The sequence below is a fragment of the Ranitomeya variabilis genome, chromosome 1, assembly GCF_051348905.1.
Source record: "Ranitomeya variabilis isolate aRanVar5 chromosome 1, aRanVar5.hap1, whole genome shotgun sequence".
Lineage (NCBI taxonomy): Eukaryota > Metazoa > Chordata > Amphibia > Anura > Dendrobatidae > Ranitomeya > Ranitomeya variabilis.
Genome location: NC_135232.1, coordinates 805,013,775 through 805,036,027, shown reverse-complemented (window position 1 = coordinate 805,036,027; position 22,253 = coordinate 805,013,775). Strand labels below are relative to the sequence as shown.

Genomic DNA, 22,253 nt, shown 5'->3' with positions numbered 1-22,253 from the left:
GGGGCAGTTCAGATCAGCAATTTTTTTCACAGACCAAATAAGCACGAGAAAAAAATTGCAGCATGTACTAATTTCTTCCGTAAATTAGATGAGACTTGCCCATTCAAGTGTAAGAGTGTCCCAAAAATCCCCAAAAAACAAAACCCTTTCCAAGCCATTGTATAGCTTCTTATTTTTATGGATACATTGCAATTCTTTAATGTAGGCAACTGTATTTGGTCTTGTAAATTATTAATAATTGCTGCAGCACAAAAAGAGATTGTATATGGATGACAAATAAGAAAAAAGTTGTCCAAACATTCTAGATGAAACTTAGAAGACTTTTCTCCTGTGAACTTAGCCTTAAAATAACAGCTCTGATATCATTGAATGATAATGGAGACAAAACTTTAGCTGGTAGGCTTTGATATAAGTTTATTTTATGTCTTTAGTGACCAAACAAACACAATTTGATGTGCATGTGTTGTACAGTCATAAATATGGAGCCTTCAGCAATTACGCAACTCTGTAGACTATTGCCAACCAACAGCTGTTATTTTTATAGGTGTATTTCTAGAGCTCAAACATCTTGTGAAGTTTTTTAACCTCTTCACGACCTTTGACTTATATTTATGTAGGTTTGCACATAGAAACCACATCTTCCCTCCCTCCTCCACCGCACATGATGACTAATTTAATCATGTGCTCCACCCACGACTGTCAACCTGTTAAATCCCACTGTCAATCACTGACAGCGGACTTAACACGTGCTGGACGGAAGCGCATCATTCATCCAGCCCATCAGCGCCTCGTCACATTATCGTAAGACACCGATGGGTTGTCATGACAGTGGTGGGTCTGCTGAAGACCCCTGTGCCTGTCATTATCCTCCTGTGAATGCTGATTTGTGACTGGCGTTAATAAGAGATCGTGATTTCTGCTGTATACAGGCGATTAGATGATCGCAGCTTCAAGTGTCCTAAGTGAACTATTAAATTCAGTAGTTTTTTTTAAAATTATACAAATATGAAAGAATAAAAAAAACACAAAAGTTCAAATTATCCCCCTTTAGCCCCATTAAAAATAAAACAATTTAAAAAAATACACATATTTGGTATTACCGCAATTGTATATGTTCGAATTATGAAAATCTAAAATAAATTAATCCGATCAGTAAACAGCGTAACAAGAAAAAAATCAAAACACCAGAATTACAGTTTTTTGGCCAACGCAACATTGCAGAAAAATGCAAGAGCAGGAGATCAAAACATCATATCAACCCCAAAATGGTATCAATATAAACGTCAGCTCAGTGTGCAAAAGATATGCCAGCGCCCAGCCCCAGATCCCGAGAAATTAAAAATGTACTTGTCTCAGAATATGGCGAAACAAGCAAAAACTTTTTCTTACAAATTTTGGATTTTTTTGCTCCACCACTTAAATAAGAAAATATCTATACATGCTTGATGCCGGCATACTCATATTGACCTGGTGAATCATATTTTACTGTATAGTTAAGATGGTAAATAAAAGAACCCAAAAACAGTTGTGGAATTGCACTTTTTTTTGTAACTTAAAAGCTCTTGGAATTTTTCATGCTTTCCAGTACACTATATGGCAAAATGAATGGTGTTGTTCAAACGTACAACTCGCCCTGCAATAAACAAGCCATTAAACAGCTATGGGGGTGGAAAAATAAAAAAAAGTTATAGCTTTTGGAACAAGGGGAGGAAAAAACGAACAGGCAAAAATGGAAAATCGTAAGGTCGTGAAAGGGTTAATCTGCAACATTGTTAGGTTTCAACATTGGAATAGGCAAGAGAAATGTTTGCTTTTGGTAAAACTAATTCTACTCCCATAATACATACTTTATACATACACACAATTAGTGTCAGAAACATTTCACAGACCACAGAAAATGAGCCTGACCTTCCAACCTCCAATTAAATAGTGCAGATGTGAAAGGGTTGTCCAGGATAATGAAAACCTATTGTTAAGGTACTGTAGGTCGTTAGCGTACAGTAAGGGTCTGTTTATATGGAATGACTGGCGGCACTATATGACAGTGATCAGCGACTATTTAACGATTTTTAATGAATTTAATAGTCTGTTTACATAGGCAAAAACTATGTAGACAGACGTGAATAGGTAAATGTTGTTGGAGGTCAACCCATTTCAATAACCCAAATAGTAAAACAGTATTACACAAATACAACCCATTTTTTAAGTTCAAATGGTGTTGCCCCCTAATAAACCCTGTAAGTCCTGTTGGGGCTTGCCTCCATGGTTGTCAGAAACTAACCCACTTAAATATTGGGCAGTCTGACCCTGCACATAATATCTTACAGCAATTTCAAGGGTTTAATGATATCTTAGCTGTTTTAAAATAACACTGTATGCTTATTAAAGTGTTGCTAAAGAATATGATTTTACCCTACTTAGATTACTTAGCACTTAGATTATCCATATCACTTTATTATCACTTTTTTTTATGCCAGCACTGGGCATAACAAAACATTCCCAATGAGCTCCACTTCATTAGAAATAAAAATGAATAAAATAGAAACGTACTTTTTCTTCCGTATCTTGATGTTGGCTGGTTTGGTGTCTGCTTTATTTTTCCCTCCAATTTCTTTATCTTCTTTGAACCACTTAAACTTCAGACTAGGTTGTTCTGACACAACTTCGCACTTAAGTGTCAACTTATGACCCTCGTCTACCGTTTTACTTTCTATTTCCTTAAGCTTTGGTGGTGAAGCTGTAAAACAAAATAAAACAAAAACATGTATAAATATCCAGGACAATGATGAGTTAAAATGAATACAACTATCAAAAAAAGCATACGTTAGAGTGTAGACCATAAATGTAAAGCAATTTTCAGAGGAGTAAGACGTATAATCACTCACTGGATGCAGCTATAGCCAATACTACTACTACTAGTGGTCACAATGGGTATTTTATAAACATTAGATGAATAAGAATTGATCCATTGCTTGATTATGCATAAGGACCAGGTTCTCCTCTAAGACAATAAAACCTAATGTCATATTCCTAGGTAAAGGCTACTCATTCTGAGATTTAAACAATATAACGCTTTAGATGCCGAGATTACAAAAAAATCAATTTGCTATGAAAAGCACTTGCTTAGTTTAGACTTATCCTACATTCGCCTTAATTCATGACTTCAGAACGCAACAGAAAGTCACATTCAACATTTGTACAAGCAAAAACGTTGATCCGCTATAACAGCAATAATCTTCCGAGAATATTAAGACCTTGTTGTGTATTCTATATTCCAATGTGATACCTTCTACATAGTCCTCTCCTAATAATGTGACTGATACATGCGGACTTGGATTGGCCCACAGGGGGAACAGGTGAATCCCTGGTGGGCCCCTAAGCAGGAGTAAGTCATTTACCCTCAACATGATCTGTTGTTGGAACAATACATTTGATTCACTGTGTTCAGACAAATGCAGCATCTCATCATTCATCCAAAAAAATACCCAGTGTATTATTGTATAGAAGTAGAAGTAAATCTATTATAGTTGCTACTGAAATTTTTGCATGTAGATGAACAGTGGGCCACCAGAGTCAACTAATGGACACTTGCCACACCAGTCAGGCATCGGGTCTGTGCCATACACTGTATTATCATCAAGATGTCTTTGTGAAATATTAATTTTCTCTTTCTTTTTTGTTTTATTAACTGTAAGGAAAAGGGGAGGGGGGAACAAAGAACAACCACAGATTGCTGTGATCTGCTGTTGACCCTTATTTCAGAGACAGACAGGAGATAAAAAAGACTTGGTCAGTGGTAATAAACCTTACTAATTCAAACTGATTCACATTCTTGTAAGGAAGAGCTGCCTCAGGGAAGCGGGGGGGGGGGGGGGGAAACTGTATTATATAGTTTATGTTCTTTGTGCGGCAAGCTGCATGTGTAGTTACTATAAGACAGAAGGATGGATATTGATAGATATATAGATAGCTAGATAGATAGACAGGATAAAGATAGTAGATAGATAGATAGATAGATAGATAGATAGATAGATAGATAGATAGATAACATACATATCAACTATCTGGCCATCTATCTGTCTGTCTGTGTCTATCTATCCATCTATCTCTCCATATCCATCCTTGTATACAATGTCTCATAGTAGCTATACATATATCTATATCTTGCTATATATATATATATATATATATATATATATATATATATATATATTGAGGCCAGAAGTTTACATACACTATATAAAAATACACATATACATGTTTTTCTCCATATCTGACATGAAATCAGAATAAACCTTTTCTATTTCAGGTCGATTAGGATTATCATAATTACCGTATTTTCCGGCGTATAAGACGACTTTTTAACCCCTCAAAATCTTCTTAAAAGTCGGGGGTCGTCTTATACTCCGGGTACAGACAAATGTGCATATGGTGGGTGGGGGGGAGTGGTCCCGATGACGAAGAGAGGGGGCGTCTCACAGGAAAGTGTGAGTGGAGTAGCCCCCTGTTACCTCATTGCGGCAGCGTGGGGGTCTCTGTGCTGGGGAGCGGCGGCTCCTCATTGTGGTAGCATAGGGTTCCTGTGCTGGGAGCGGCAGCTCCTCTTCGTGCCGTGGGGGCTCTGTGCTGTGGGGAGGTGCATCTTCTTGCAGCGTCGGGTCTCCTCCGGCATCTCCGCAAGGCCCGGAGGCACCGGCAGCTCCATTGCTCGGATGCGGTGGCCTCCAGGAAAATGGCCGCTGGGGGCGGCGCATGCTCAGATTCAGATCTCATCTCCCGAGATCTCGGGACGAGATCTGAATCTGAGCATGCGCCACCCCCAGCGGCCATTTTCCCGGAGGCCACCGCATCCGAGCAATGGAGCTGCCGGTGCCTCCGGGCCTTGCGGAGATGCCGGAGGAGCCCCGAGACTGCAAGAAGATGCACCGCCCCACAGCACCCACGGCACGAAGAGGAGCTGCCGCTCCCAGCACAGGAACCCTATGCTGCCGCAATGAGGAGCCGGCGCTCCCCAGCACAGAGACCCCCACGCTGCCGCAATGAGGTAACAGGGGGCTACTCCACTCACACTTGTGAGACACCCCCTCTCTTCATCATCGGGACCACTCCCCACCCCAAAAGGCACATTAGTCACCGGCCCTATAAGACGACATACGGCATATAAGAAGACCCCCGACTTTTAAGAAGATTTCATATTTTAACTGGAAAAGTTGGGGGGTCGTCTTATATGCCCAGTCGTCTTATATGCCGGAAAATACGGTATTAATATTTGCCAAATGCCAGAATAATGAGACAGAGAGGATGTTTTAAGGAATTTTTATTACTTACTGTAAAGTCAAAAGTTTACATACACTAAGATTACTATGCCTTTAAACAATTCTGGACTGCCCATATGATGATGTCATGTGTTTGGAAGCTTCTGATTAGAGACACACCTGTGGATGTATTTTACTGCACACCTGAAAAACACTGCTTCTTTGTGTAGCATCATGTGAAAGTGTAAAGAAATCAGACAAGATATCAGGAAGAGAATTGTGGACTTGCACAAGCCTGGCTCATCCTTGGATACAATTTCAAGATACCTGAAGGTGCCTCGTTCATCTGTACAAACAATTATACGCAAGTACAAAAAAGATGGGAATGTCCAGCCATCATTCCGCTTAGGAAGGAGACGGGTTCTGTGCCCCAGAGATAAACATGCTTTGGTCCAACACGTGCATATCAACATATCAACCCAAGGATAAAAGCAAAATACCTTGTGAAGCTGGTAAGATTGTGTCAATATCCATAGTTAAACGAGTACTGTATCAACAAGGGCTGAAAAGCCACTCTGCCAGGGAGAAGCCATTACTCCAAAAGAAACATAAAAAAGTCAGATTAATGTTTGCAAATGCACACAGCAACAGAGACGTTAATTTTTGGAGACATGTCCTGTGGTCTGGTGGAACTAAAATTTAAGTTTTTGGGCATAATGGCCATTTTTACGCTTGGAGGAAATATGGAGAAGCTTGGAAGCCTAAGAACATCATCCCAACTGTAAAACACGGGGGTGACAGCATCATGTTGTGGGGTTGATTTGTTGCAGGAGGGACTAGTGCACTTCACAAAATAGATAGCATCATGAGAAAAGAAGATCATGTGGCGATACTGAAGCAACATCTCAAGACATCAGCCAGGAAGTTAAAGCTTGGGCAGAAATGGGTCTTCCAAATGGACAATGACCCGAAGCATACTGCCAAAATGGTAACAAAGTGGCTTAAGGATAACAAAGTCATTGTTTTGGAGTAGTCATCACAAAACCCTGATCTCAATCCTATTGAAAATGTATGGGCAAAGCTGGAAAGGCAGGTGCGAGCAAGACGACCTACAAACATGGATCAGTTACACCAGATTTGTCAGGAGGAATGGGCCCAAATTCCAACCAATTATTGTGAGAAGCTGGTGGAAGGATATCACAAATTCTTGACCCAAGTTATTCAGTTTAAGGGCAATGGTACCAAATGCTAATGAAATGTATGTAAACTTTTGACTTTGCAGTAAGTAATAAAAATGCGTTAAAACAGTATTAATAATTATGGTTTCAACTGTGTATATATATATATATATATATATATATATATATATATATATATATATACAGTATATATATATATATACATACACATACAGCTTCATCGTGTCCATCATATATATGTATCTAGCCATCTATCTGTTTGTTGCCATTCTTCTATGTGATATATGATAGATAGACAGACAGAAATATAGTCCTCAGTTTTCTTAGACTCTAAAGTAAATCTGCTTAGGTATGCACCAGTTTGAGAGCCAGCACTATTAGGTGGGGTGTCTGTATATACCCTGAGGAACTATTGCTACATTCTGTCATGCAGTCAATGAAATTATTATTGACATTTTTTTCATTTTTAGAGACGCCCTAATAACAGAAAGTAGTTATTGATGCTATTAGCTATGTCAAGAAAAGCACAAAAAAGATATATAATCTTCAAACGTTAAAATCAAGTAGTGACAAGTGTTTTGCCTGTGGAATATATACTACAGTATACAGACACACCTCTTAATCATTGAATTCATGTTTTTCATTCAGTCCCATTGCCACAAGTTTATGAAATCAAGTCCCTCACCATGCAGTCTTCCTTTATTTGTGAAAGAATGGGTCATTCTGAAGAGATATCCCATTTGACTTTGGTCCTGTATTAGGATCCCAGCATTGCAACAAGTCAGTTCATGAAATTTCTTCCCTCCTAAATATTACATGATTAACTGGGAGTGCTAAAAGTGAAAAGTAGAAGAATTTTGGAAACACAACAACTTGCTAACATTGCTGACTTAAAACCCCCTCTGCCATTTACATCAGCTAAAAAAACTGCAATGGGATGTTCACAGTATTGGGTTCAATGGCTGATCAGTTGCATTCAAGCCTTATATCACCAAGCACAATGCCAAGCATTTTGTGGACTTATGTGAAGCACACTGCCTATATCTGACAGTATTATGGATGAGTCTGGGTTTGGTGAATGCCAGGACATTTCTTGCCTAACAGCATTGTGCTAACGGTAAACTTTGTTGAAGAGGGATAGCGCTGTCTAGTTGTTTTCTGTGCTTGGCCTTGGTTCCTTAGTTTCAGTAAAGGAATTAAGACCCATAGCATGACTGTGCTCCAGAACAAAACACAAGGTTAAAAAAAACAGGGTTTGGTGGGTTTGACATGGAAGAACTTGATTGGTACATGCAGAGGTATTAGTGCACGAAGTAGTAGGAAACTATTATTTCTAGGGAGAAACTTGTCAATGATAGTGAGTGGGACGAGGAAAGCCAAAGGAAACCTTGCTCCCTGAACCCAAGTCATAATTGGGTTGTATTCTATTAGCTCTCCTAGAAAGCTCTGAATAAATTGGCATCTGGGAATTACCATTCCATTTGGTAAAGGGATGCGTGGCAGTGTCTGCATAGTTTCAGGTATCACCCTGAGGGAAGGACACCCCCTAACTAGTAAACCCAAATTCCCAATTCATTCACATATTTCTAGAGATTAATAGAGTAATGACACAATGCAGATTTTATTTTGCAAGCAATATAAATTAATAGATAAATGTGGTGCAGTGAGCTCACAGGTCCTCTTTAAACATAGCTGATTTTAATTGTTGGACCAGTCCCTAAATCGTGCTGCTCTACTTTATGATGACAAATATTCCTAACTATCTGAAATATTCAGGTTTTTTTAGGTACTGTTGCTATTGCTGCAAAGTATTCATCTTAAAAGACACACACTATATTTTAATATGGCACATACTGCAGGAGAGTATTCAACTAGAATATTTTATTATCAGTTATAGCCCAGTATAATCCAGGAAATATTACATCATAGAGCATTTGGTGTACGCAAGATGAAGCTGATATTTACCCAAAGTAATATACTTTGATATCTTATTGTACTTTCACCTTGACTTGAAAGATACAAGGTGTGGCTAACTACCTGCCTTTTCTGCCCAGAATCGTTCCGTGCCAGCTCAGAGTGGTCATGGACCAAGCCTGTCAGCGATTTTCCTGCTTCCATTGACATCACATCAACAGAGCAGCTTTTTCTCTTCCACTCTGCCCTGTCAATTGCACGTCACTACTGATGTCATGCAAATTTCAGCAGCCTTTAGGTAGCGGGGAGTCAGCTGTCAATCCACATGACATTGACAACGATGCCTTGTGGACAGAGCAGACCAGAATAGAAAAAGTTCCTCTGTTGACATGAGGTCAAAGGTCAGAAATCATTGCCGGGCAGAACAGGCAGTTTTTTGGCAACTACCTGCAGGTAGGTTCTTAGCCCCATGCGAAACAATGACCACAGACTGGGATAACCCCTTTAACAACCTGCATTATCCTGAAATATTTCCATAACGTTTGCAACATGGGAGACTACCTGAATCATGGACCTATAATTCAACCGGAAAATTGCCTCATGTTTAGCAGCACTCCTTGTGGTTACACATGGTATTACAAGTAAAGAACATTAGGTATTCAATATAAAAGATGTCCATTACTTGACTTACACTGATGACAAGGATATCTAGTGGTAAATTACATATATAAGCATGCTTGAAAATTGATTTTAAGCATGTCTGGAGGAATACAGGCGTAAAAAGGCTACTTACAGAACATAAAGATTAAAGGTATTTCTAGCAGTACATAATGGCCGTATTGTATATTCAATGCTGGGTGCTTAGCTGCAAATACAGTCATCACAGTCATTGTAAAAGATTTTCAGGCACCGAGCATATAATATTAAAAGGTATATTCTATCAGACAAATGCAAAAGACTTGACAGTCGCAAGGGTAACATTAAGTATGTTAAGTTTTTCATCTAAAATTCTCTTAGCAGCTGTCTATTTCTTTTGATTACGTCTGTACTTTTTTCTACTGTGCAACAGTTGAAGGCAAAGCAGGACTTGTTTCCATGCTATGCTGCAGGCAGTGAAAAGTCATCTTCAGTCCTCCTAGTTTGCGTGACATAATTAAAACAGAGAGTGATGATATCAACCAACCTTTACAACACCAGCTACGTTAGTTAAATGTGCAAAAGTAGCAAAAATCTCACATACTTAATTATTGTGAAAATCATGATTGGTACCCTTTATTATTATTGTGGCTAGACTAAAGATTGACTTCTCTACTTCATTTTGTGTTTTAATATTAACATGTTTTAAGTAGAGATGAGCAAACCGAAGTGTAAAGTTTGGGGTTCATACATTCTGAACATGGACTTCTCCAGTAAGTTTGTTTTAATCTTTGAAAATTTGGATCCTGAGAGAGAGCGAGTACTCTGCTTCCTTTGGTAGCCCCCTAGCTTTTAATACAACCATTTTACAGCACCAAAGATCAGGTATATCCATTGAATTCTCTGCGGTTCGGGTTCAACTTCGACTAGAGTCCTGGTACTAGAACCAAATTTTGGTTCCCGCCTCCATCTCAAAAATAATGCCAGAATCCATCCCTTCCTCAGCCCTCAATCTACTAAAACTCTTGTGCATGCCCTCATCATCTCCCACCTCGATTACTGCAACACCCTCCTCTGTGGCCTCCCCGCTAACTCTCTTGCACCACTCCAGTGTGTCCTCAGCTCTGCTGCCCGGCTAATCCATCTCTCTCCTCGCTACTCCCGTTTCTCCCCTCTGCAGATCCCTCCACTGGCTCCCAATTCCCCAATGAATCCAGTTCAAACTACTAACACTGATCTACAAAGCCATCCACAACCTGTCCCCTCCCTATATCTCAGAAACTAATCTCCCAATATCTTCCCTCATGTAATCTTCGATCCTCCCAAGACCTCCTACTCTCATCCACACTTATTTGTTCCTCACACATCCGCCTCCAAGATTTCCACGCCTCAACACGTCCGATTATCCACCACCCTCAGATCCTTCTGAGGGAACCTGAAAACCCATCTCTTCAGGAAAGCCTACAGCCTGCAATAACAATTCTGCTGCCTCACCACCAACCGAGCTGCCACCTCACCACCACCTGAGCTGCCGCCTCACCACCACCCGAGCTGCTGCATCCCCGACCTTCTGTCTCTTCCCCATTATCCCGTGGAATGTAAGTCCGCAAGAACAGGGTCCTCTCCCCTCTGTACCAGTCTGTCATTGAAAATTTGTTTACTGTAAACGATATCTATAATTCTGTATGTAACCCCTTTCTCATGTACAGCACCATGTCATTAACGGTGCTATATAAATAAATAATGATAATAATAAACTTTAGACTAAAAGTCTTTGGACTAACAAGGGCGCATCCCTTGTTTTAAGGTATTACAAGAATTATATACTGAGAATATACTAAATTTTGTAAAGGTATCTCCCTCTTTTTTTCAGCCTTAATATGGTGAATAAGTCAGTTACATATTATGTCAAAGTTGCAGCTATAGTTGTCACAGATACTTTTACTTAAAGGGGTTTCCATTCGTAGACAATTTCAGCTTAATCAGTTTAGGACACTAATTAATATGAAAACAGACTATACTCATCCCTTGCAGTGGTTCTGTTCCAGCAGAGAGTAACGTGACTTGTTGTATCACATACGGGCCACAGCCAATGAGTGGCTGCTGTTTGGCTGCAACACATCAATATTCCATCAGGGCAGATGTCAGTTCTGTTGAAATATTGATTGCTGCAGTTAAACAGCAACTGGTTAGTTGGTTTAGCCTGCATGTCATATAACAATCACATCACTCTCCGAGAACAGCGGTGCCAATAACCAAGAAATTATGCCACTGCTGGAGGTATCTTCTTTTTCCATTTTATTTGGGATCCTGAATTATTTAATCTGAATTGTCTTAGTTGACAATCTCTTTAAAAGTAACTATTTTGGCTGACTATAGATTACTTCAAATTGAGGATCAAAGGAGAAGTTTAAGGAGGAGAGATTAATATTTTTTCTTATGCCTTCCACCACTAATCCATGTACTCCCTGGGGCCTGCTTTAATCTCAGAATATCACCTAATGTGTTCTCCATCTCTACTCTTGCTTCTCATTTTCATAGGTTGTGTTCACATATACAAATCTTAGGTTCACATGTAACAAATAAATATATGGAAGTAGATGTTATGATGGATCCCTATTGATCAAAAAAAGGTATCAGACTATTTTAAAAAAATCAGCTTACTATTAACAATACACTACACCAAAAAAAGTTAAATAGATGCATGCACATACAAGACAATTCAGACACGGTGAGCAATTACAAACAAGTACATACGAAAGACTTTGTAAGGAATGTAGCCCTAATTGAAAAGCTGATTTAAAAAAATGGGATATTTAAGCAAAATAGTTCAATGTTGATGTGCTGCCAGATTGTAAATTGCCTCTTTGCCACTTTTCAATATCTTCCACCTTCCAGTTCCATAAAGTGATCATTTAAATTAGATGTTTGTTAGCCATACTTAAAGGGAACCTGTCACCAGGTTTGGCCGATACTAGTTACGCCCACCCCTTTCAGGGCTTATATACAGCATTCTATAATGCTGTTTCTAAGCCCCAGATCCGACCTGTAAGAGAAGAAAAATAACTTTAATTATACTCACCTGTAGGGCGGTCCTGTTCGATGGGTGTCGCTCTTCTTGGTCCGGCGCCTCCCATCTTCTTGCGATGCCGTCCTCCTGCTTGCTTCATGTGGATGACGCATCCCTGCATCATTAACACAGGCTCCCTGGAATCTTGCTCCTGCGCAGGCGTAATTCTCTGCCCTGTTGGGAGCAGAGCAAAGTACTGCAGTGCGCATGCTCTGGGCTTCTCTGACCTTTCCCAGGCCCTGCGCACTGCAGTACTTTGCTCTGCCCTCAGCAAGGCAGAGAATTACGCCTGCGCAGGAGCAAGATTCCAGGGAGCCTGTGTGGATGATGCAGGGATGCATCATCCACATGAAGCAAGCAGGAGGATGAGGATCGTAAGAAGATGTGAGGTACCGGACCAAGAAGAGCGACACCCATAGGACCGCCCCGCCCCCAGGTGAGTATAATAAAGTTGTTTTTCTTCTCTTACAGGTTGGATCGGGGGTTTATATACAGCATTATAGAATGCTGTATATAAACCCTGAGAGGGGGCGGTCATAACTTGTATGGGCCAAACCTGGTGACAGGTTCCCTTTAAACCTGATTTTTGTGCATGTCTGAAAAATTTTGCTGCGAGTGGTCACAAAGGTCCATTGGCTTCACTTAAGTAAATGGCTCTGTCAGGGAACAATTGCAATCCTGCTTTTCGGGGATTCCAACAGAAACCCTCACCTAGAGCTCTCTAAAGAGCACTGTAATAATGTGAATCTTGGCTTAGTAGTATGGTATACTGAAACTTTATCTTCCACATTCTTGGTCACTTTTTTCCTGAGAAATCCCTCATGTTATCTCAGATACAACATGCTCTAAAATGTCCTGTTTATTAATCATCAAGCAAGAAAATGGTTTAAAATGTATTGTTTGTACTATTACCAGCTCGGAGGGTAAATAAGAAAGTAATGGGTTATTGGCTTCTTGTGTGTTTTCTTTATTAAGATCAGTGTACTAAATCAATTAAAATGATCTTCCTGGATGCTTGCCCTAGATAAAAGGGTAAGCATTTAGAGGTATTGATTCTCTGCTTGTATTAAATGGAGCCGTAGATGATATATTACAAGAGCTCAGCTACTTTTCTTTTTGATGTCCTACTTTTACAATGACTATGTAAGCTAAGATGACAAATTTAAAGTACGGTACTTCTTTATATCCTAAAACCTGTAAGCCACATGAGGCCTTGAAGAATCTTCTTAAACTTTCCAGGTCAGGACATTTCTGAAGTTATCCTATACTAGCCCTACATCTCTTGCGGAAGACAAATGTGTAGTGGCACAATGACATTGTCTTCTATGATGTGATTTATAGGGTGAAGTCTGTATAATACATTACATGTGATATTGTTTTAGAAAACTACATTTACAGCTGAAATTTCTGATCAAAATCTTTTAGTTCTACCCACATTTAGCTTTAGATAGTATGGACACAAGTAAGAAATTTGTTACCGGTCTTCTTTTTATTGTAGGGTAATATGTATCATGCCTAGTCCAAGCTGCAGCAGTTTATATGTGTGTGGGGGGAGTGGGACAGATTAATATAGAGACTGCAAAGACACCAAATTGCACCTAGAATTTGGTGTCTGAGTGACCCAAATTCTCATACCACAGGACCGTGGTGGATTGGAATTCCTGTTACAGTTTCTGCATTCAAGCCTTGGGATTTTAAAAGGACTCTCCAGAAAAAGAAAAAAATTAAAAAAATGTGATTAGGAATACATTTCCTAAATGCCTATTATTAGCAAATCATATTTGTTTTGCCACTTTCTTACACTTACTGAAACCTGCCCTACAATGTAAGGACAGGACAGGTGCCTGTGAGCATGTACAGTAGAAGCTGTCCTGCTGTGAAATGAGGGTAGCTTGAAAGTACTTGGTATAGACTATCTCCATGTCACAGCAGCTGAGCTTCTTACTGCACATGCTCACATGCACCTAAACTTTATTAACATTCTAATACAGGTTCCTGTCCGTGTTACGTACTGCACATGCTCACATGCACCTAACCTGTACTAACATTCTAATACAGGTTCCTGTCAGGTGTTACCTTCTGCACATGCTCAAATGTACCTAACCTGTACTAACATTCCTAAATGGTAGAGCACATTAAATTGCTTTTACCCCAATATGTTACAGAACCCTTAAAAATGAATGCAAATAAGATGAAACAACCATGATATAGACCACATAGAGAAAATCATTGAACATCCTCAGATAAAAGGTACACCAATAAAATTTAAATCATAGTGAAACACTTCTAAAAAGCAATATTGTAAAGAATAACAAGCAACCTGTCTGACACAATTATACCAATAGCAATGAAAAGCGTGTTTATCTACTGAAAGAAAGAATGATTAATATTTTGCCTTTGCAGTGATGATTAAGTATCGCTGTGTTCTCACATCAACACATTGCTTCATATTAACTTCTCATTTATCAGTAAATACTTTGTTGTCATCGACCTATTTTCCATTTGTAAATTCTTTTTGCTGAATATTCATCCACATCAGCATGCTACATTTGAGTCATACTGCTACACTAATGAATTTCATGTTTTGTAGTTATCCCACATTCACTTTTTTGTGTCAAATACATAGAATTACAACTTGATACATTGCCAAAGTGATGCAGTCTATAGGAATAAAGTGCGATGTTGAGGGACGGAGCTTTCATCCACAAAGTGGCAGTGTTGTTCTACGGTGTGAGTCTTAGACAGACTAGTGGGAATAATAAAAGATCATGGTGTAATTACACCCCACATGGAATGGGATATATAGTACTATAATTTAGGCTGGTGAACACTAGTCATGCTATATTAGTGACATTTGGCTGCATGTTTCCCAATCAATTAGTCTTAATATTCATACTCTAATCATCTTTATTTAAGGCATTAGTGGGAAAAGAGAGAAGTCTTTTGTAACCCCCAATTCATGAAACCAATATCACCTGAATTTGGCCATACTGTAAATTTTTTTCAACTTAGTTATGCAAAACTTGGTGGCTTTTGGCATTTTTTCATCAGTCCCTGTCAGCTCCGCCAACCGTTAGAAGTGTTGGCCAAGTTTCACTGATTCATCATAAATCTCTCTGAACAAGTGTTGCGAATTATGGCACAAATGAACTCCAGTACCGGACAAAGGTATATTTTTGACGGTGACACACAACAGCTATAAGATGCCCCAAATTTATAAAAAGTAGATGAATTAGGTGCATTTAACTCTAGTGAGCACTTCATATAAAAGGCCAGTTTTTACGAATAATAGGGGGCATAGTCTTTAAATGCCATAAATGGTAACACTAGTTTCTTGATTTACCTAAGATCTGATTTGCGACACGTCATAAGGTCCTTAGACATGTTTCTTTAAACGGAAAAATTTTTGGAAGTAAACCAGAGATAATGCAGGATGGGACAGTATGCAACAACTGCAGCAATACCTCTCAAGCAACCCTCCGCCATACACATGCATGTCTTCTCAACGAAGAGAGCTGAGTAAGCAACTGCCAGAACATCAATTGAACATGTCCGCTTATTCTACCCTCCCCCCCAACAATATCTGTCAGTCGACTGTCAGAAGGCCCCTATAATTATGGGCAGCTAGTTTAAACAACTTTTTACTAATGTATATGGAAGCCATAACTAACAATTAGAGATTAGTAATGTAGTACTGTGATGTGATTTTCAAATAGGTTTCTTGCTGCCACATGGAGAGCAAAATATATATAAATATGCATTTATTCCAGTAAAAAAGGAAATTATTAAAAAAATACCCATGGAATATGTAAGAATCCTCCTGTTTGTTCCTGGTAAACAGAGAAAACATAAACTACAGATGTGTTTTATTATTATGTTTTATAGCTTTTTACTGTTCAAAGTGCACGCTTATTAGATTTGTGATGGTTGCTTTCCTCAATTATACTGAGCTTGATGTTTAAGAAATGCCTATTAAAAAAGGCTTTAATCAATGTTGGAAATACTCCTGATATGTACAGCTTGAAAGAACATGAAAAAGCCTACCCTATGTATTCTGGACACTAGTAGCCAATTATCTACTGGTTCCTTTCACTGACAGTACAGGGGTAAAGGAATCAAATTACTCCCATATGGATTCAGAGAAAACTCAAAAACCCTGCGGTGAGACAAGCAAAATGTTGTGAAAGACCATATGGGACCAATGATTGAGGAATACCCATACATGTGGCATAATTAAACAAATTGTCTAACTATGCCCAAAGTAATAGAATATGATGCAATGAGTAATCATAAAAGATCCATTTCAGTGAGCTGAGCTATTGAGGTTTATGGACTGATATATACAGTCCCTGCGTCAACAGAATATATGTTTACTTCTTATGACAAAATGGTACAGGCAAAGTTCAGATGTCAGATTCCTGTGGCAGCTTTCGTCCTGCAGGTTATCTAAATAGATTGAACATCCGATGATACCATTACTATGACTTCTTCTTCAGTTAAAGTCTGATCCAAAAGGATCATGATGAATCCTGTAAAAATAATACAAATAACCCATAATTGAACTTATAGTTTTAATTCTGATGAACTGATTCATCAAATCTCCGATGTTCTGTTGTCCAGGATTAGAAAAGGAGTCTCCTTTTTTACCAAAAACCAGAAAGCTTGCCCGTGGTTCGAGTCTGGTATTTAGCAAACTCCATGTCCAGTCAATGGTGATTCTGAGTTACATTATAATACACAATCCATGGACAAATCTGCAGTGGATGATACCACCAGTCAAGTGGATCTAAACAAATCTCAAACAATATCCTGTCATTTCTTTTTTGTATGAAAATTTGCTTGTGGTTGTGCATTCTTTATTTTGATGTGGATTTTTGCAATAGATTTCACCCTTTTCACTCTGTTATGGTGCAATACACAGCATAATATAAAAATTACACATGAAGATATTTCTCTGGATTCTCTGCAGATTTCAGGTGAAAGCCACTGCCGTATTTGCATTGAAATTTACATCTGCACATACTGTGATACTTTCTGGAATACAGAAAACTGTTTTCCTAATTCAGTATAACTTATTAAGATCATGTTTAAACTTTTGTTGTTTAGGACATTTATGGACTCATTTGCTAACTGTAGGGCAACTGTAGGGCAAATTTTGTCACTTGAACGCCAATTAGTACAGGGAATACAGTGGAATTGTGACAGCAAGCGTTCGGCAGATTGTCATGATTTGTCAGTCTGCAGTCACATGCATAGACTTTTGATTCACGGAAAACCACTTTAATATATAAGCTGGATAATTTCCATGTACCATATTTTTTACAGTAGTTCATAACTGGGTGAAACATGTCAACTCTTACAAATAGAGACATCCCCTAGTTGATACACTGTAGAAACTGTACTGGAAGGTTAGGTGCAGACAACTGCCTTCTCTCCATCTGAGAAAATCGGTACAATTATACTAATCAGACTCTGATCAGAGATTGATCAAAGTGGGATCCAGTTTTCCCAAAGGTGGAGTGAAAAAAAAGTTTTTCCTCCTTCTTGATGCAGCCAGTCCGTGAAACTCTAACCACACTCAGATGTTATCCGAGTGTTGTCCCATATTTTTTTATTGACCCAAACACGTGAGTGGGGGAGTGCCATCCGATTCATGGAGGCAAACCGTGAATGCTGTGATTTTATTCCTCAGACTGGAAAAAAGTCCCATAGAATGACATGTGTGCGAGTGCTATCCGTTAAAACCATGGATAGCACTTGTCCGAGTTATACGGTCGTCAGAACCTGCCTTTACAGTGAGCAAAGGGAACACAAATAGAATAAATGTTGAACAACACTGTTGTCCACCATACAACAACTGGGGTGGAAAGTAAACATCTACTAATCTCCCACCAGAAAGAAGTTACTGGACTATTACAAGTTTTCTAGCATCAGAGAGTAAAGAAACCAATTTGTGCATTTTTCACACATCATAACATCATTTACGTTCTGCTCCTTCAGCAAACGTGAAATGATCACACAGCACACTTCTCGGCTGATTTGTTCTCATTCACGGGAAAGGTCGACTAATCCTTTTAAACAGAAAGTTTTATTATGCTGTATGTTTCCACAAACTAAAGAAAAATATTACTCGGTTAAACTCCTGTGTTAGCATTATGTGATGCTGAGAAATTCTGTGGGAAGGACACAATCTGCCGGGGGCATACTTATGCGGTTTCTAATAAATCTATACTATTTTACATAACAATGTACCTACATGTTCAGGTGCATTTCACCTTATCACTGTAGACTAGAACTTATTAGACCTCAGGAAGTCACAGTGGCTTGTCAAATCACAGGGAGGTGATTAAAGGATTCAAAACATCTCTAACAGGTCTCTGCATGTCAGTGGGCTACCACTTACCTAGACTTTATCTTTCTTGATATACACTGAAGAATATACTACTACTTATAACAGATACTTATTAGCCACTGTATAGATAAATAGTTCTTTCTATCAGTCTATATATGGGTCTATCTAATCTGTATCTACCTATCTATAGTTATATCTATCTAGCTTGAAGTCTTTTGTGGTACTTATGGATGAGGTTATTTTCTCAGATGGTAAAGCTGCCCACTTTTTTTTGGCAAAAAGCCTTTAGTTCCTGTAAATTCCTGGGCTGTCTAGCATGAACTGCGTGCTTGAGAACTCCCCAGAGTGGTTCAATTATATTGAAGTCAAGAGACTGAGATGGCCACTCCAGAGCATTAACATTGTTCTGCTGTAGCTAATGACAGGTAGACTTGGCCTTGTGTTTTGGATCGTTGTCATGTTGGAACGTCTAAGTACATCCCATGCACAGCTTCCGGGCTGATGAGTGCAAATTTGCCTCCAGTATTTGCTGATAACATGCAGCATTCATCTTTCCTTCAACTTTGACCAAGTTCCCTGTGCCTTTGTAGCTCACACATCCCCAAAACATCAGTGATCCACCTCCATGCTTTACAGTAGGAACAATGTTCCTTTCATCATAGGCCTTATTGCCCTCTCTCCAAATGTAATGTTAATGGTTGTGGCCAAAAAGATCAATTTTGGTCTCATCACTCCAAATTACCTTGTTCCAGAATTTTTGAGGCTCGTCTCTGTGCTGTTTTGCATATTGTAGTCGAGACACTTTGTGACATTTGCACAGTAATGGCTTTTTCTATCCTTTTTCCTGTTTTATACAGTTCAGCTACCTTTTCCCGTAGATCAGTTGACAATTATTTTGCTTTCCTCATGACTCACAATCCAGAAATGTCAGTGGCTGGATGAATGAAAGCTGCAAGAGTCTGTCTGGATCCCAGAAACTCACTCAGCTTTTATGCAAACACACTGATTACAAGGAAACAGGTCACAGGTGAGGATGTTACCTTTAGTAGCCATTCAAACCCATTTGTATCAACTTCTGTGCATGTTATCAGACCAAAATAACCAGGGTATGTGAACTTTTGATCAGGGTCATTTGGATGTTTTGGGTTGTCATTATGATTTAAAAAGAGAAAACACAGTAGATTGACAAAAAGTGGCTTCACCTAACCACCAACCATGAGTGGAGAAAAAGTTTTGTGTTATCATTCATATTCTCTGAAAAAAGGACAAGAAGGCAAAAAATCTGCCGGGGTATGTAAAATTTAGAGCACAACTGTATATATATATATATATATATATATATATATATATATATATATATATATACACTGCTCATAAAAATAAAGGGAACACTATAATCCCACATCCTAGATATCACTGAATGAAATAATTTAGTTGTAAATCTATATTCATTACTTAGTGGAATGTGTTGAGAACAATAAAACCTAAAAATTATCAACGTAAATCACAACTAATATCCCATGGAGGTCTGGAGTGGAATGACACTCAAAATCAAAGTGGAAAATGAAGTTACAGGCTGATCCAACTTCAGTGGAAATGCTTCAAGACAAGGAAATAATGCTCAGTAGTGTATGTGGCCTCCACGTGCCTGTACAACCTCCCTACAATGCCTGGGCATGCTCCTTATGAGGCGGCGGATGGTCTCCTGAGGGATCTCCTCCCAGACCTGGACTAAAGCATCCGCCAACTCCTGGACAGTCTGTGGTGCAATGTGACGTTGGTGGATGGTGCGAGACATGATGTTCTAGTTATGTTCAATCGGATTCAGGTCTGGGGAACAGGCAGGCCACTCCATAGCTTCAATGCCTTCATCTTGCAGGAGCTGCTAACACACTCCAGTCACATGAGGTCTGGCATTGTCCTTCATTAGGAGGAATCCAGGGTCAACCGCACCAGCATATGGTCTCACAAGGGGTCTGAGGATTTCATCTCGGTACCTAACTGCTGTCAGGCTATCTCTGGCGAGCACATGGAGGGCTGTGCGGCCCTCCAAAGAAATGTTACCCGACACCATTACTGACCCACTGCCAAACCGGTCATGCTGAAGAATGTTGCAGGCATGCAGATTGCGCTCCACGGCATCTCCAGACTCTGTCACGTCTGTCACATGTACTCAGCGTGAACCTGCTTTCATCTATGAAGAGCACAGGGCCCCAGTCACAAATTTGCCAATCCTGGTGTTCTGTGGCAAATGCCAATCGTCCTGCACAGTGTTGGGCTGTGAGCACAACCCCCATCTGTGGATGTTGGGCACTCAGACCATCCTCATGGAGTCGGTTTCTAACCATTTGTGCAGACACATGCACATTTGTGGCCTGCTGGAGGTCATTTTGCCAGTTTCTGGCAGTGCTCCTCCTGTTCCTCCTTGCACAAAGGCTGAGGTAGCGGTCCTGCTGCTGGGTTGTTGCCCTCTTATCGCCCCCTCCACATCTCCTGGTGTACTGGCCTGTCTCCTCTTAGTGCCTCCAGCCTCTGGACAGTACGCTGACAAACACAGCAAATCTTCTTCCCACAGCTCGCATTGATGTGCCACCCTGGATGAGCTGCACTACCTGAGCCACTTGTGTGGGTTGTAGAGTATGTCTCATGCTACCACGAGTGTGAAAGCACAACCAGTATTCAAAAGTGACCAAAACATCAGCCAGAAAGCATTGGTACTGAGATGTGGTCTGTGGTCCCCACCTGCAGAACCACTCCTTTATTGAGTGTGTCTTGATAATTTCCATCTGTTGTCTATTCCATTTGCACAACAGCATGTGAAATTGATTGTCAAACAGTGAGATTTTTGTAATCTCAAAAAAGTGAAATAAAAAATAAAACACCATAAAATGTGCTACCATACTCTATACAGTATTAGCCAAAGGAATTCTATTATAACAGTACATTGACTAATATTAAAGAGTTTGTCCACCACTTTTACATTGGTGACCTATCCTTTGTATAGGTCATCAATGTCTGATCGTCTGGGGACCGACACCCGGCACTCCAGCCAATCCGCTGTTATTAGTGGCAGAGCGGCAGGCCGAAAATACTCATTTCCCAAGGTGCTTTGTCTTCTGGTAGTGGCTCAGCCTGGGTACTACACATTCGCCTTCTCTTCAAATCAATAGGAGGTGGATGTGTAGTACCCTGCAGCAGCCACTATCAGAAGACAGCCAGCTATGCAACTGAGTACTTACAGCCGGCAGCTGATGACACAGATAGCAGCTGATTGCTGGGCTAGCTGGGTATTAGACCCCCGGAGAATCAGACATTGATGACCTCTCCAATGGATAGGATGTCAATGTAAAAGTAGTGGACAACGTCTACTCTTCAAGACTAATGTTATGCCAACTTTTACTCATCTATTTTGAATCTGTAGAGACAATTTTCTCTAAAAGGACAACAACACCCATGGACTTACTAATATTTGGGCATCTGATATCTTTTTAGGCTTTAAAAATAATAAAAAAACATTTGAGGTCAATAAAAAATATTTTGAGTGTATTGCAATGTATTACTGGGGCCCAAAAGACTATGTAATCTACCACAGCATGACTGATCTTATTTGGGGATACAGCTTTGCTAATACAAGGCCTTTGAACTTTTGCTCCGACCTCATATCATTTTGTAACATAATTCTGATTAAGCTTAGTTCTATTTACTACTGTGAAAAAAATTCTAAAAGTTAAGACAAAATAGTGATGAGGAAATCAGAATATGTTTTGGAGAATGACGTTTTATTCTAGATGCTCCATTGACAAAATGGAAGATGTTTTAAAAGACAG

The 22,253-nt window shown here is 39.5% G+C and overlaps 1 protein-coding gene across 5 annotated transcripts in view; it reads right to left on the bottom strand.

Annotated features, from left to right (window-relative positions):
• The window catches only part of NRG1 (neuregulin 1), a 1,056,081-nt gene that overhangs the window by 96,463 nt on the left and 937,365 nt on the right, over window positions 1-22,253 (bottom strand). For all 5 annotated transcript variants that reach the window (XM_077274106.1, XM_077274096.1, XM_077274114.1 and 2 more), the window contains exon 2: window positions 2,551-2,737. In XM_077274106.1, coding sequence (XP_077130221.1) covers window positions 2,551-2,737 — 187 coding nt within the window. The remainder of the gene's footprint in view (window positions 1-2,550; window positions 2,738-22,253) is intronic.